The sequence below is a fragment of the Microcebus murinus genome, chromosome 9, assembly GCF_040939455.1.
Source record: "Microcebus murinus isolate Inina chromosome 9, M.murinus_Inina_mat1.0, whole genome shotgun sequence".
NCBI lineage: Eukaryota > Metazoa > Chordata > Mammalia > Primates > Cheirogaleidae > Microcebus > Microcebus murinus.
In genome coordinates this window covers 44370980-44388552 of record NC_134112.1, presented here as the reverse complement: position 1 = coordinate 44388552, position 17573 = coordinate 44370980, and the positions used below count along the sequence as shown (strand labels likewise).

General features: G+C 39.5%; 2 protein-coding genes across 13 annotated transcripts in view; one reads left to right on the top strand and one right to left on the bottom strand.

Moving 5' to 3' along the window:
* The window catches only part of PPP1R9A (protein phosphatase 1 regulatory subunit 9A), a 260419-nt gene extending 251908 nt beyond the window's left edge, over positions 1 to 8511 (top strand). For 7 of the 12 annotated variants that reach the window (XM_012757084.3, XM_076006431.1, XM_012757078.3 and 4 more), the window contains 3 exons: positions 3 to 26; positions 1247 to 1429; positions 2777 to 8511. In XM_012757084.3, the coding sequence (XP_012612538.2) occupies positions 3 to 26; positions 1247 to 1429; positions 2777 to 2986 (417 nt within the window). In that variant the 3' untranslated portion in view covers positions 2987 to 8511. The remainder of the gene's footprint in view (positions 1 to 2; positions 27 to 1246; positions 1430 to 2776) is intronic. The other 5 variants (XM_012757081.2, XM_076006433.1, XM_012757088.3 and 2 more) reach the window with 2 other exon arrangements.
* A 1438-nt stretch (positions 8512 to 9949) lies between these two features.
* PON1 (paraoxonase 1) overlaps positions 9950 to 17573 on the bottom strand; it is a 28774-nt gene continuing 21150 nt past the window's right edge. The window contains exons 8-9 of the mRNA XM_012757092.3: positions 14949 to 15077; positions 9950 to 10898 (exon numbers count right to left, since the gene is read on the bottom strand). Coding sequence (XP_012612546.2) covers positions 10740 to 10898; positions 14949 to 15077 — 288 coding nt within the window. The 3' untranslated portion in view covers positions 9950 to 10739. The remainder of the gene's footprint in view (positions 10899 to 14948; positions 15078 to 17573) is intronic.

Genomic DNA, 17573 nt, shown 5'->3' with positions numbered 1-17573 from the left:
AGAGCCTGGATATGATTGATGACGAGGTGAGCTATTTATTAGTGGGCTGTGTGTGGCGGCATGTGTGGTATTGTTCGAACTTGCTTTTCTCTCTTTGCACATGATTTAAAAATCAAACAATACATGGACACTTTCCTCTGTAGGGGAAGGTTTCCTTGTATTAAATAGCTTCAGTCTCTGCCTTTGTGTCTATCTTAGTTTGAAAGATGTCCCTGAGGCAAGAGGATCTCCAAATTCCACCTCTAGAGTTCCTGATGTATCTCCCATCACCATCACTGTGGCTCGGCCCATTCTTTTTCACCTCCTGCTCCTCCCTCTTGGCTTACCCCATTCCCTCTTCTGTGTTCCCTGCGTGGGTCACCAGGGTGACTCTGGTCTTTCCTCCAGGACCTGTCATCACCTTCATCTCCTCTCAACTTAGTGGTTCTAAGAAACCAACCTGCCCCTTTCTACTACTGAAAGGTGTATTCTGCAGTGGACAGAGCCGCGAGTTTGGAATAAACCCCTAACTGTTGAGCTCTATCACTTCCTAGCTGCATGATCTTGGACAGATCATTTAGACTTTTTGAGCCCCAATTTCTTCATTTATTAAAAGTAATTATGGGTATTACCTGCCCTACCTTCCACACAGGTTTTCTTGCTACTCAAGTGAAATAATGGTGGTAAAATTTTCCCTAAGAAGGCTACAGGGCTTAATGCTCTCTCCCAAGTGAAAGATACCTCAATAGTTTTTAACATATTTTTACAAAACTCTAATTCTTATCAGTGGATAGATACAGAGTGATGCATTGCATGTAGAGATTTATAAAATATGTATTTTATATTTATTTATTATATTAATTATAACTAATATAATTAAATATAATAAATGTAATTTATTATATAATTAATTATTAAATAGAATTAATATAGCTAATATAATTAAATTATATTAATTTATTTATTTACATCTGATAATATTTCCAGAGGGTTTTAATGTAAAAGCTTGCAACATTAGAATGTATTTTCTTAAACTTCCTACAGTAACAATTCTGCTTTATTTGGGGGAATTTTTAAATTTCCAAATACCTAAAAACATGTAGGTAATAAGTATGTTTCTTTTTAACACAGCTAAAACCAATAGCTTATCATTTTATGGTTTAAAAATAAATGTGGCTCTCCTAGGTCAAGAAATTCCTTTTGATAGCATCATAAGAGCCATAGCGTTTTTTTCCTTTAACAACACTGCATAACATTCCTATCTCAGATCCTTGATGATGGACAGTCTCCCAAACACAGTCAGTTTCAGAGTCGGGCCGTACATGAATGGAGTGTGCAGCAGGTTTCTCACTGGTTAATGAGCATAAATCTGGAGCAGTATGTATCTGAATTCTGTGCCCAAAACATCACTGGAGAGCAGCTCCTGCAGTTGGATGGAAATAAACTTAAGGTAAAGAATTACATGTCTATGGTAGGTTACCAGGTATGATTTATATTGCTCATAGTACCTAAAATGTTTTCATTAGATAAGAGCATTCTGCATATCTAAGAGGTAATACTCATCAAAAGTCAGCAGAAAGGATGGTGAATTATTTCAGAGTAGTAAATGCAGTTTCAGAAAGACCATCAGGGGTTCTAAATCAAACGATAGGCTGCTGAGTAGAAGAGCTAGGGCCCCACATTGCTTTTACCTAGCAGCACATGGTGCATATATTAACTCTGCTTACTTACTTTTGATGTAGTATGAGTTTTAATAATGGCCAATGTGGACTCTCTTCATCACATTAGGGTTAAGACTCAGATCCGTGGATCTTCTTTTCCTTATTCATGTCTCCTTCACCCTCACTCTTCCCTATGTACCACTCCAAAACAGGGACGGTATCTCCCCAGAACTTATTTCCCTAAATATGTACAGGTCGTGTCTTCCCTCCCCTCCCCTCCATTGCATTCTCATTTCCACTCATCCAGTCCATCTCTCTCCGAGACCGAGGTGCCACCCACCCCCCGTGGGAAAGGGCAAAAGGAGCTTACAGCAAGTGCCTTGCACCCCCCACCACCTCCTCACCCCCCTGCTAGGCTGACGGGCAGGTGAGTATCTCTTGACAGTCTTGAAAAGGTTAGAGATCAATCAATAGCTTGTGAATATGAAGGCTCCATTGACAAGGCTGTCCCTGTTGGGGAGATGGATGCATCCCGCTGTTGATTCTGAAGGTCACGAAACATTTAAAGTACATAACCAACTCTCCTTATTCTGAATTCCAAGCTCATCGAGCAACCTCCTCATTATAATCAGGCTTCCTTTATAGGTCTGCCTACAGGGAGAGAATGGCTACTCATGCTGACATGAGCATTCTGGCCCCAAAGACATTTTTGGTTCTCATTGTAAATGAATACATTGGCAGAAAGGAAGCCATTTCAATTCTTTCTTGCCCTTCTTGGAGCCCTCTGTGGCAGCAGGTGCCCACTTCTACCCTTTGAAAATATTGATGAGGTTAGCAATACTTTCACCTGTAAATGTCCACAGCCCAAAGGCTGGAGAAGTAGAGCTGTACCCTTTTCTTCATTCATTCACCCATTAATTACCAATTTGGAAAGCATTTCCTTAATGAGCTTTAGGATATATTTTGCAAAGGACTTCAAACAACAAATAATGTACAGCCCCTCTCCCACACTGTGTAAATCAGTTCTTACCTCTTCCGTCTATGTTTAAATTAGTTTATGAGCCTGAACATACTGTGATATTAATGCCATCAGAGGGGCCATTGGTTTTCAAACTCAGTGTGTATTTCCTTCTTAGGCTCTTGGAATGACATCCGCTGAGGACCGTGCCGAGATCAAGAAAATGCTCAAGGAAATGAAGACATCTATCGACAGGGCTCGCAGGGCCCAGGAGAAAATGGAAAACCAGAGAGAAAAGCTGAGGAAGAAGGAGCAGGAGCAAATGCAGAAGAAGTCCAAGAAGTCCGAGAAGATGGCACCATCTGCAAGGGAGGGCGCTGGTGTGTAAAACACCCCCTCCTGCAGAAGATGTGGATACTCAGAAGTCCACACCTCTTCTTCCTCTGCTCTCCTCTGGAGGCTGGAGAACAACCTGATTATCAACCTGCTGAAATAATCTCCAGCCACCATTGGTCTATTTAACAAATCAGAGATCTCCTTTGTGAGAGATACAAAGTAGTCGTGTCTCTCTCTTTCTTCTCTTACTTACCAATGTGTTGTGTTGTGTTGAGTGTGTTGTGTTACTTGGAAAACTAGCTCAACAAGAGCATGACGTGCCCTGGTGGTGTTAATGGATCACTGCCTTTTCAGTATGGACCCTGAAACTGGGCAGTCGCACGCATCTGCATGCCAGAGAGCACCCTGCCCTGAGGTGTGGGATCAGTACTGACTTCTAGGGCTGCAGAGTCCACGCTAGTGTGTAGGAACAGTTCCCCTCAATCCTTTGTCCTGCTGGCAAAGTATGGGTGCTCTTCCACACAATGACGTACTAAGGGAAAAGGCAGGCAAGCTGTTCTGCTTGCTGGGCATCAGCATGAGAGAAAAGAATTTTAGTTATTTGTTAACTATAGAAGAAGGCAAAAGCCTTAAGAATGTGGACGTGGGTATTACCTTGGGGGTCCGAAGGTATCATTTATCCTCCAGATATAGCTGAACAGGGAAGAAAAAAAGTCAGACTTTAATGCAGCTGTGGGATATTGGGATCTGTTGTTTACTTTGCTACCGCTGTGTGTTCAGTATTTCAGCAACACTGGCAAACATAACACAGTTCCTTTCTTTCCCCCAACAAATTGAACAGGAAATTGATTTTTAAGGAAACCACCATTTTCAGGTTTCCTCTCCTGGGAAACATTCTGGCTGGTCTTCAGCCCGCCTGTGACACAATCAGGAACTCGTCACATATTTTCTACTCAAGATTTCCCAAGGGGCCTCCGTTAGTGTTTTAACAAATGTACTTTTAAGAAAAATAGAAATACCAGTTAGAGAAAATTTAGATTTGAGTAACATTCAACCAGAGAACCAGTTTTTTTCGAACACAAAGAATATTCCTGTGAAGGAGAGCTATCAGTTGTATTTTAGAGATATTTTTAATGGTTTCTCTGACCCATTCCCTTCCATACGTTAGCGATTTCCACTTTACTGTTAAAATTTGTTTAAGGCAGTACATAGAGTGTATGTTAGTGGTGGAGGAACTTACACTTAATCTAAAGCCAGTATTAAAGAGCAGTATTTCACTAAAGTCAAATGCAGGAGACTGGGCAGAAGGAGAAGACAATAAACTCATCTTGAGATATTTCAAAGGAAAAGGGTTTTTTTCGTTGTTGTTTATTTGTTTGTTTACCTTTCATGCTTATGTTTCTGGTTCTCTTTGCTACGTTGGCTGTAAATACGAGGCCATCCACTTTCCAGGGGATAAGTTTCAGAGTAAGACTTGAGGTCACTTGACTTGTTGGACAAATATTTTACTTCCTTTACTACGTGGGGGTGTTTGCTCTGTTCCCCACTGGAAGTGTAAGGCTTGGGGGAAAGCTTTCAAGCATACAGGTGAGAGATAAGGTAAGGGAACTCCTGCCCTTATAGCCCCATCTCATATTTTAAACATCATGGTTTTATTTTTTATTTATTTATTTTTTATTATTATTATTTTTTTTTTTTTTTTTTTTTGCTTATCTGAATATCCAAATTCTGGAATTGTCTAAATTAGAAATTGTTAGCTGTATTCTTTCCTCGAGGCCTCTCTCCTTTTCATTGTCAAGAGTATTGTCTGTTGTGCTTCAGCCCCTTGTCACTAGGTACAGATAATTTATTTGGCCCTCAGAAACATCCGCATAAAGTAACTCTGTGTTTTACAGTGATTAAAGTCACCAGTATGTATTTCTATCTTCCTTTTGGGGTATGATAACAAAACTGCCACACTGGATACACTATTAATATTTTGAGATATCTGGTGCTTTGCTATTTATTAATACCATGAGAAATAGGAGCCACTATTAGTGAACTCTAAAATTTGGCAAATCTTTTCTAATACTAAAATATTAAATTAGTAAAAATCTGGTAATACTAGTGCTTGCTGTTGTAAATGTTTGCCATTTTTGCTGATCGTTGGGAAGAAAGTTACCTGGATCACACTGGAAGTTTCACTGTATTCATTTCAAGAGTGGAAATGGAAGGATAATTATCATAAGTTATGTTTACACTTTGGTAATATTTGAAAATGGATGTATATATTGGAAATGTCTGTAAGTCTCTGTCTCTGCACCTAATTTATGATCTGTTATGTTGCCTTTTTTTAAACATCCTAGAAGTATTTGTAACTTTATTTGTACACTTACAATGTTTAGATTAATGTCCAACTGACAATGTTATACATCAAATTCTTCTTTAAATCATTTAGTTTGTATTATAATTACTTTGTTTTTTTAAGTTAAATTATAGCAAATTTAAGTCTAAATGAATTACCTTAACATTACTACTTAAAGCTGCTGACATTGTAAAAGACACTTGATTTTATTGTCCAGCAGAGGATAAAATGTAAACTGACTGATACAAGGGTATGAAAACAAAGTGAAAGACCTCAGATCTTGTGAGCATTGTTTTCCTATTATTTCTTTTATTGACTATAATGCATGATACTTAATTGAAAGTTTCAATGTCTTGCACAATTTCTACTTTAATACTAGTGGTTTTCAGTGTCTGTACAATTTAACACAGAATTATTGCTTCCTGAACCTTAAAAACTGGAGTTTTTTGTTAGTGGAAAATGAACAAAAAGGGAATAGCTTGTTACTATTAACTTTATTCCTAAAAGACAGCTCAGTACGACTCTAACAATAGCCAAAGGTGTTTTAGAGATTAGGTTATACTTTGTGGGGATGGGATGTGTGGAGAGGCCATGCTCTAGACAGACAGCAGTGTGTGAGCTGTATCTGGGTCGTTTCTAGTACAGGACTTTAGTTTTATAACAGATTTCTTAAAGACCACCTCCCTTAAAGTAACCCACAGTTTATGTAATACTTTTCTCATTTTTTTTTTTTTTCTGAATCAGAAGTTTACTTCAGAGTGTTAAGTTAGGAAAGAAACCTCATTTTATCCATTCTAACGCTTTGATGAAGTCCACCTTTAGTTTCTTAAAATAAAGCTATTCTGTGGTTATCATCCTTTAGGTGGGATTGACACTGATTTCCCACTTGCAATATTATGTAAGCCTTTTAGCCCATGGCACTTCATGATTACAGCATCATAGGTGCTAATATCAATCTCTACTTTGAACTGACATATAATAGAATCATCTACCGGCATGCTCCTTTGTTGTTGGAAATGAGGAACCAGATTAACCCTTGCCACTACCTGTGACCCTATAGTCATCTCTAGCCTGAAATCTTAAAATATCCCAGGCCCAAGCCACAAAAATGGTCACGGGATGTTTGTTCTAGCACCTCAGCCTTTATGGTTTTTGCTGAAGATAGAGAACTAGGTTCTTTGTGCAGCAGGGTTAACGTGCTTGAAAATTACATTTTAGAAAAGGTAAATGGATGAGTTCTAGAAAGAGAATGTCCATATGTTCTACTAGAATTGTTTTCATTATTATATGGGTGGAAGGAAGTAAATTCTCAAAAGAAAGTAGTGTTATAGGAAATCTGAATGTCCTTCAGTGATTTCACTCCTGAAAACCAGGCTGGGTATGTTGGCAGATTTTGTTTGCATTTGTCTTGGGTATTTAAAGTCTCAGGAAATTTAATCTTGGTCCAAAACACTGGGGAAAAAATAACACCAGACAAAACATATTTGAGAAACTTGAAGTAGCAGCATAGAATAGGCCCAACTAAGAAGCTGGAGAGTAAAGAAAAAGCCTGTAGAATCAGTTTCCCCTGGAAAGCAAAAACATCAAGTTTAGTTGATGGCAGACAGAGGGTCCTTACGCGCTTGCGCGTGGGTGTCTGTGGTTTTGTTGAGGGAATGGTTGTTGCTTGAAGGGTATGTATGTGAGCATATGGACCAAGCACAGTAGGGACTGAGATAAACATCATGATTCCCAATGCTTGACCCTACCCCAACCCCAAAACCACTAGGGATTTAACAGTAAGACGTAAGGAATGAGAGAATAACAGAAAACTTCTCAATAACATGCATGCCGTTTGTGTAGATGTGAACTACATATGTGTGGAGTATAACTCCCACCTTATACACACAAGCCACAATCATGGCATAAGATAACGTGTATAGAACCTGATGATGTCAGTTAAGACCCTAAGCTGTAATCATAGCCTTATTGCCACTTTTTGTGTCGTGTATACATCGTATGACTCATAGATTTAATTAAAAGATTTTTTGATGTAAGTATTTCTACTAAATGCATTTATCCTTCTACATGTTTATATATTTTGGTAAAATTGATTTATTAGATACTTGGTATTTTAGGATGATAAAAGTTCTTCAAATGGTTGGTTAATGCTTAGAGGTCAAGATTGCACATTGCTGAGTTATAGTTCAGAAGAAATGTATGCAGCTTTGGACATTTTCAACTGCAGACTGAAGTTTTCTTGGCTAAAAATTGCACTGTAATGTGTTCTTGTGAATTTGTTCACACTTCTAAGACAGAATTGGTTGCCGTGATGCTGAAGCCACTCACTACTGACTGTCTGGTAGTAGTGGTGCCATCAGATGACCGTTTATTTACTTCTTGTGTACGTAATGACATTTTGGTCGTTGTCAAAAATCACACAATTGGTTGTGAATGTGAGTATGTTGTTGGAAGGTGTACACTTCTGTTTCTTTCAGCTATTTTATTTATACACCCAGGTTTTCTGGTAAGGATTTAATCATTCATTCATGGAGGAACAATTAGCCTGAAATAATTAGATGACCGGAAACAGTGAGAATGAAAAGGCACTCCAGCTAGATAACACCTCCCAACAACGTCTAATTTAGTTAGTGCTTAGTGAAATTCCTTAAATATATATATATATGTGTGTGTGTGTGTGTGTGTATTTTCCTCAATCTTATTTAATGTCGTAACTACTGCTTTTGTATTTTTTAATGGTGTTGCAATTAAACTGCTAGTACACCTGCTACATATTATTGACAAAACTGGACAGCTGAAAACTTAAAGAATCAGTTCTGTTCCACTGTAAGAAGTTGATTTATTTTTGGCTTTCTTTATATATTGCTAAAGGAAAAGAGTTGTTTCAAAATAATTTTAAGTCCAATAAGGATGGACAGCATGTTACCTAAAACTTTTAATTTGTACATTTTGATATCTGATCATTTGCATGGAAGAGACGGTAGTGCCACGTGTGAATTGTTCTCTTGTGCTTGGTTAATACGTACTTCTCTAGATTGTTCCGTCTCAAGTGATATTCCTTACTTTTTGGTTTTCAGAGACATTCATAGCAAAATACCATAGCAGTCCTTTGTTTTCTGGCCAATTTAACAATACTTGTGATTAAATTGAACTTGTTAGTGTAAATAAATTTCTTGCCAATGAGTATTATTGTTGTAAGACAATGAATGCAAATAAAAAGAGAAATATCGAGATCTGTCGAAGTAATTTTTTTTTACCCCTCTCCCATTTTCACCTTCCACTAAAACAAGCCTTGACTGGGTAAACCTGTATTAACTGTCAAAACATATCTGTCAATCAAGAGCAAAGTGCACATTTTTCATGGAAATGAAACTAAAAATAAGTTTTAACTCTGGTAAAGTGTAAATTGGCAGCTAGAATTACATTTGAAAGCACAATTATGGAACTGGGCATAAAGGTAAAAGAGCAAAAGCCTCCCCTCAGAGCTCCCTCGCCAGCTCTTGTTCCCCTGTCGCCGCTCCTTCAGCATCAAAGTCTCTGTTACCTACATCCAGGAAGGCCTGTGACAAGTCCATTAAGCAGTCGGCCTCACACAGTGAGGCGCGAGCTGAGAAAGAATCGGGGCCATCCTAGAGTACAGGGTTATTTTAAACAATTTTATCTCTAAAGCCTTAAAAATTCAGAAGACTTGGATACAACAAGTGAGTGGTATCATTTCATTCTTTCTCACACACATACACTATAATTTATCTGTGGCTAAACCTTTGGCAATGCAAAAGTTTAGATCTAGGCATTGCAGAATAAATGAATTAAGCTGTTTTCCTCTTTAGGGAGTGTGTGTTATGAAATTCCTAAACAAGGCATGTCCCTTTTTATCTTGAGTATACGCTACATCAAATTGGATAGCTTTTTTTTTTTTTTATTGGCAGAATTTGTTTATTCTATCGAGAACAAGGAAGAAAAGAATATGGTTATTTTATTGCAGATGTTATGGAGGCTAACTACTCAAGAGATTTCTTTTTAAATGAGGAAATATGTGGGGTTTTCCCCCTAAGCACCACATTCATTGGTGGTTTCAAAACAATATTTCAGAGAAGCCAGCTTCCTGGGTTGTGAATAGCATCTCTGAATAATTGAGCATTCGTAGGGCACATGATAGTATGTTCCCTGAAATCGTGACTAAAATAACTCCAGTCCTGATGTGAAGGAAGTGTTTTTTGATAAACAACATGTTCCTGTTTATTACTTTAAGCCAGTGGTCTTAAACTGTTGGTGCTTCTCAATTTTTCAGCAAAACATTTTCACCCAAATGCCAGACTGTCATCATGACAAGTGCCTTAGAAAAACTTTATTGCTAAATTGACTGCCTTAATTTAATGTCCCAAAGAAATAATTCAACATGGAGGCTATACCTTCAAAACGAACAAATAAATGAAGATAGATAACCTTTATATATCAGCTTTTATAACAAAATAATAAAGACATGTTTTCCTCCTACTCATGTCCCTCAGAAGATAGCCAAAGGTTGTTGACCTTTTCTATTTGGGTTTTTTTTTTTAACCTTTTTATTTTTTTAGCCTCCACAGAAAGTTAGAATGAGGGAAAACAACAACGAAAAAACACCACAGCACCACCACCTAAACAACAATGCAGTCTTTGGGGACACTCAGCTTTGCCTGAATCAGTTTATGGGCTTTATTCTGTATCTAATCACGGAAGCAAACAAACTTCCTCCTGTAACCAGGTCAAAGAAATTATAATGTACAATTTGTGCCAAGATAACAGACACTTACAATTTTCAGGCATGACAACACTTCCAAGAATTTTCCTACAGTCCATTTTCCTACATTCCATTGCTACAGGAGAATTGAAAATGCAAGAGTAAAAGGAGAGTTGGGGTGATTTGGGTTAATATTTACTGAGAAAGTCGTATCTAGAAGGGGAAAATGGAAGTCAGTCTGACTATGCCAGCATGCCCAACAGCTGCATGTAAAAAGCACACCTGACGCTTAGGGGTAACTTTGTAGTGCACATCTAGTTCTCTGCGTGTGCCCTGAGCGGAGCTCTAAGGACATGTGAGCTAAACCTGTTCTCGTCTGTCTTCTGAGCAAGACCTGGCAAGGCAGCAATACATGCATGTGCTTTTAGAGAACACATACGTTTTAGGGAAAGTACTTTTGGGGTCACATGCAGTTATTTAAGACCTGACAGTTGGTGTAACAAATCTACCCATTTTAATGAGAAAGATTTGTATTGGTAAATGAAGTTTTCAAGTAGTCCAAAACTGATTTGATATCACATTCTTCAAAAAAGCCAGTTAAACAGCACTTGGATGCCTCATGGTGTCCAAATTTAGGGTCCACGTTCATTGTTCAGATGAGATCACTAAGACACTTAGAATGTGGCGAACGGTTGAAATGATGGGCTCAAAGTTTCCGTGGTCTGGGTGCAAATTGGCCTGTTAGAGCTCACAGTAAAGAGCCTTTTGGAACACAGTGCCCACCAGCAGTTTCCCCTTGTACACAGAGGCCACCGTGCTGCCTTGCAACACCGTGCCGTTGTCTGCGTAAACCACTGTCACCTTGGGTTCTTCTGTCAAAATATTCTGGATTCGAAGCACCTATCAAAGAAATAACGATGAGTTAACATGTTTTTTGTTTTTTTTTTGAGACAGAGTCTCACTTTGTTGCCCAGGCCAGAGTGAGTGCCGTGTCATCAGCCTGGCTCACAGCAACCTCAAACTCCTGGGCTCCAGTGATCCTGCTGCCTCAGCCTCCCGAGTAGCTGGGACTACAGGCATGCGCCACCATGCCCGGCTAATTTTTTCTATATATATTAGTTGGCCAATTAATTTCTTTCTATTTATAGTAGAGACAGGGTCTCGCTCTTGCTCAGGCTGGTTTAGAACTCCTGACCTCGAGCAATCTGCCCACCTCGGCCTCCCAGAGTGCTAGAATTACAGGCGTGAGCCACCGCGCCCGGCCTAACATGTTTTTAAAAGTCACAAAAGACAACTTCAAGCATAGGGTCCTTTCTCCATGAGAAGCCATATTATCTCATGTAATCAGATAAATGATATTTTGATCCCAAAGTACATTGAACACACCTGTTTCCTCATTTGTGGATTGATAGGGTCTGACGTTGTGATCATCAACAGAGATAGCACACAGACCTACAAGGGCTGAGAATGTAAGTGGGACTATAGTCAAGGCAGACGGGAAGCTGTCACTCAGCAACAGCCAAATTGATGCCATGTTGTAATCCAAGTCGGTTTCTGTGTATTTTCAGATAAACCAGGAATTTGGATGTTTACAGTTAATTCCTGGTTTTTAAATGCAAGTAATCAAAGAAAAAAAAGTATGGACCCTCAAAATCCCATCTCTCTGCACCACACTTGTCCACTCTTCTGAACTTAAGGTCTCTAAATGTATAAGATTTTATGAGTTCAGCTTCCTTCACTTAGTTGAGAAATTTGATTGTATCATTAGCAACAGTGTAGGATCATGATAGGCTGATCATAAGAAATAGCCAATATTTAATCATTCTGACTGACAAAAAAATAGCAATTTCATATGATTCAATCTAATATAAGGAGCACGACACTGAACTGAGGCAGGAGAGCTGAGTCCCAACTTGGATCTTCCACTTAACTGTTTGTTTCTCACCTGTAGAATGAGACGAGTGGGACTAGATTATCTCCAGATTCCCTCTGAACTCTAACTTTCTATTGCTAAGCCTTTAGAATAAAATACAATGACTTGAAAACAGGATACCTACATCACAAAAACACCATATGTGGCAGAATAGGAAGGCCAGCACATGGATATAAAAGGGTCAATGGGAACATTCAAAATGAACACTCCTACACCACTGGTGGGACTGCAAACTAGTGCCACCTCTGTGGAAAGTACTATGGAGATACCTCAGAGAGCTACAAATAGAACTACCATATGATCCGGCAATCCCACTACTGGGCATCTACCCAATAGAACAAAAGACATTCTATAAAAAAGACATCTGCACTAGAATGTTTATAGCAGCAAAATTCACAATTGAAAATATGTGGAAAAAACCCAAGTGCCCATCAATACATGAGTGGATTATTAAAATGTAGTACATGTGTACCACGGAGTTCTACTCAGCCACAAAAAGTAATGGTGATATAGCACCTCTTGTATTTCCTGGAAAGAGCTGGAATCCATTCTACTAAGTGAAGTCTCCCAAGAATGGAAAAACAAGCACCACATGTACTCACCATCAAATTGGTTTTAACAGATCAACACTTAAGTGCACATATAGTAATAACTTTCATCAGGTGTCAGGCAGATGGGGGGAGGAGGGAATGGATATATATACACCTAATGGATGCCCTGCGCACCATCTAGGGGATGGACGTGCTTGAAGCTCTAACTTGGGTGGGACAAGGGCAATATACATAACCTAAACATTTGTACCCCCATAATATGCTGAAATAAAAAAAACATGACCTCTTTAAAAACAGCTGGTACCAAAGACAGATGTCTTAGGAAATTGCCATAGCATTAACATGTAGTAGTTACTTATAGGGAAATAGTTGATGATGCACCTTGGCTTAACTAAGCTTCTTGTTAATAAAACTAAATCACTTTTCTATGGGGCAGAACATTAGATAATGAATTGTTACCACTTTTTGCTATTCCTTAGCAGATCCATTATTAGAAAGAAGTATTTTTTTTTCCACAACAACAAACCAAGTTCATGCTATAGCCAATGATCCAAGTTCACCAAATGAGCTAACAAGGAAGAACAAATTAGAATCTAACAGTCTGCTCAGTTCTAACAGTGCATGCTCCACAGCATACATGTCTTCAATTCTATTAAACATACCATGCAGCAATCCTAATAGTGAAAAACTAGCAAAAAGCATAAAGGATTGTCATTACAAATGATCACAATTGTTCCTGTAAGGCTAGAGATAAAATGTATGAGAACCATAATATAATTGGAAATATGTATTTGATTTTTTTAATGCAAAAGATATGGGCTTTTTTTTCTGTTGAGTGGGTGAGACTGACTCTTAAAACTAAGCTTTAAAAATACAGCAGTAGACAAATATGTCAAAATGATACCATGTATGTGATGTAAATAAAAAGCCTAATTAGTACATACTGAAAACTCAAACTAGAAAACACCCCATAAGTCATAGTAAATTTTCAAATGCCTATAGCAAAGCAGGTTTCAAGACATCTGCACTTGAATGTTTATAGCAGCACAATTCACAATTGCAAAGATGTGGAAACAACCCAAGTGCCCATCAATACATGAGTGGATTAATAAAATGTGGTATATGTATACCATGGAGTATACTCAGCCATAAACAAAATGGTGAACTAGCATCTCTTGTATTAACCTGAATGGAACTGTAATACATTCTTCTAAGTGAAGTATCACAAGAATGGAAAAACAAACACCACATGTGCTCACCATTAAATTGGAACTAATAGAGCAACACTAATGTGCACATATGGGAAATAACATTGATCAGAAATCAAGCAGGTGGAAGGGGGGAGGCAGGAATAGGTAAATTCACACCTAATGGGTACAATGCACACTATCTGGGGGATGGGCACACTTACAAATTTGACTTAAATGGTACAAAAGCAGTTTATATAACCAAAATGTTTGTACCCCTGTAATAGTCTGAAATAATAAAATAAAAAGAAAGAAAACCAAATCCTTACTTGCAGTGCCACAATGGTTCACTGAATAAAGACCATGGACCAAAAATGGGGTCTTTGAGTACTATGACTAAGATGGAAGGAGAGATCTTCTAAGCCAGAATAATCCCAGCAAGTAATTTATCTCCCCATTCTGCAGGGAAGGTCTAGAGAAGCTAGACCCACATACCTACATCACAAAATGTGCTCTAGCAGACTGCTCCATTACACCGATATGTCCGTATATGGACACACAGGAAGTGGAAGTTGAACAGAAAGCCAGGTAACACACAAATGATTAAACCATAGCAGTGAGGCATATGTTTCTTAAACTGGTGTGGATTCCCAAGTTAGAGAAACTCACTATTAAAATAATGATACGGACCCCTGTGCAGTGCTGGGTCTCCTCACCCTGGCCCTCCAGGCCTGCTCTCCACTCTGCTGACCGGGACAGAAGCCTCCTTCCAAGGGGCTCCCTGGGCTCTCTGCTGCCAGCAGGATCAGCAGCAAGGAATGGGAAGACGGAGAGGGAGGTGGGGTATTCACTCTCCAGGCTTCCCCCCTATGAGGTTGCTGCTAGTTGGCTACATCTCTCACCCAGAGGCCAGGTTCCTCTCAGACAACCCTTTCCACACCGCTGTCTCCTTGTTCTGGCTTGTGGTAGCCATTTCCTGCCCCCCTTTGCCAGCCCCGGGTACTGCATTATCCTCTGTTGCTTCCCCTACACTCTGCCCATATCTTTGCACAAAATCCCTCTATTAAACTCCCCTCCAACTACCTGTTTAAATGTGCCATATGTTTCCTGCCTAGACTCTGACCAAAACACCTCCAGAAGCCCTTTTTATCCTGATCATGTGGACTATCTATCCATGTCTCCCTTTAATTTGCACATATAATTGAGAATTATGTTTTCAACTAAAAAGAAATAGTAGCTGGGAATAAAGTCACTGATCAAGTTCATTTTCCAAACTAACCTCAGAGGCAGGAGGATTCTCTGGGTCGTAATAGAAGATTCTCATGCCATTGGGATGGCATCCAACCCAAAGGTCCCCTGTCACTGGATCCACGGATATGTTATCCACCAGAGTGTCAAAGTCGAGGGACTTCCAAGATTAAAAACAAGGAGAGAACAAAAGACAGAAAGTTAAACACAATTGCAGTGGAGCAATATGTCAGACAAAAACTATCGTGTAGTCCTTGGTCACCACACTGCTATTTCCTGGGACACAACAATTCTGTCCCATTTCAATACGGCTCAAAAGATTCCTGTGGCCTTCCACCTACGCTAGCATTTTGTCAGTTTCCAGTGCAGATGGGGTAGGATGAAGATACAGAAAGCCAAAAAAGACTGATAAAAGTCAGATTAAATCATCTGGACTCCCATCTGTGCATGAACCTAAAACTGAAAAAAAAAAAGTTTTAAGTGTGGCATAAAACAGTTCCTTCTAAAATGGCATGTGCAAATGATATTTTTATAAGCATTCAAAAAACAGCCAGGAAATGTGGATTCATCTCTGATGAGAACATCAATGAATGTGGGCTCTTTATGTGTGGCTAATCATAGGCTGTGCAGCCCTAGAGAAGAAATGATCACCCGGGGTCTAATTTTTGCCTTGGAGTTGACAAAAGTTTGTTCTTTAGTTTCCTGATGTTATTTAACTCCCGGTTCTTGTGCTGTTTATTCTCTAAATATAAGTTGCAGGCGTGTGATGACTGCACAGATTGCTGTCGAGGCTTTGTAGCAGGATCGTAAATAATACCAATGATTCTTAATTTCACCATTCATCATCTTGGCTGCCCGTCTACCGGGGAGAAATCCCATCTATTTGTTCACCTCTAACTCTCAGCCGGAGAAACAATATCCACCAGGTACCTCAGTGCCCAGAGAGCCTGTAAATAACTGGCGGTGACTCACCGCAAAGGCCAGAGCGTGGGCGGGCAGCTGCAGCGAGGGACGCTGCCCCGCGCTTCCTACTGAAAATGAGAGCTGGCCTCGCAGGCCCACGGAGGGATTAGAGGGCTCAAGCATCAAGGCAGGGCCTCATCTCACCTTCCTGCGGAGCCATCACTCCTTCTTGCCCTGGAAAGAGGCGAGGCAGCCGGAGGAGGCCGCTGAGCACGCACCCCCTGGTCAAAATCAGCTCCAGGCTCCCTCCGTCCCCTCCCCGCCCCCCGCCCGCATCCATCCCAGATTCAGCACGCTGCTCTGATACATTCATTTCTTTAAATGAGGAACATGTTTGTCTCAGCGCTCCGCTATTATCTTTGGAAAGGGTACAGCCATAGAGGATGAAACCTACTGAGCTGACAGTCGGCGGGGTGGGAGAGGGACACGGAAGCCTGGGGTCCCATCAGTTGAACACGCAATTACGTGTGCTCTGCAAGAGCTCAGCACCTAGAGAGCGCGAGGCTCCGGCAGGCATGGTCCCTGCCGGGGAAGAGCTGCCGGTCCAGCAGGGAGCCTGTTCTGAGTCCAGAAATCAACTCTTGCCTTGCAAATAAGTAATTCCTAGCCACGCTGACTCACTGCAAGACACGTGTATATCACATCTCACCCTCCCACGGATCCAAGTGGAAAATTTTATATTCCTTAAGCAGGTCAACTTAATAAATTATTCTTTTTGAGAAAAATTATATTCTCTGTTAACAAATATCCATTTTTTTTTTTTTTAAGAATTGAAGTTCATAGAAGTGTGGCTAATTTATTAACTAAGTCTTGGGATCTTTTCTGGAAGGAAATTTTTTTGTGTGTGTGTGGTAAAATATATATATAACATAAAATTTGCTATTTAACCGTTTTTAAGTGTACAACTCAGTGACATTAAGCACATTCACAATGTGGTGCCACCATCAGCACTATCTCTCTCCAGAACTTTTAATCATCCCAAGCATAAACCCTACACTCATTAAACAATAAATCCCTATTCCTCTTCTCCTGAGTCCCTGGTAACCACCATTTCTATTTTCTGTTCCTATAACTTTATTTGCCTATTGTAGGTTCTTGATGTAAGTGGAATCATGCAATATTTGTATTTTTGTGTCTGGCTTATTTCACTTGGCACAATGTTTTTGAGGTTCGTCCATGTTGTAGCATATATCAGAACTTCATTCCTTTTTAAGGCTGAAAAATATTCCATTCTATGTTTATACCATATTTTGGCAGAACATAAACCCATCCATATCTTATCACAAATTTTAAGATTAGCCTCAGCTACTTCATCAAATTACTTGGCACTCCCAGGAGTTAATTAAGTGGTATTAGTTCATACTATCCTTCAAAAGAAAAGAATAAAATTCTAGTTGAGAAGTAGCCTCTACGGAGTCGTTATGACCGGGGACAGGCACGATCTGTTGCCAGGGCTGGGCCCCACACCTGAAATTAGCCTCGCCTTCCAATCTTGCCTTGGTGGGAGCAGAGCCCCAGCTTTCTGTCCTGAATGTATATTGAGCCTGGTTCTATTCTCACAAAATTCTTCAACTTTCAATTTACAGAAAAGTACCTCTTGTTAAAACCTCTTGTTTTTATTCCCTCAGCCAGTATGAGTGTGTGAAATTCCATTTTACTTCAGCTAATACCAAACTCCCTGCCAATGATTTTT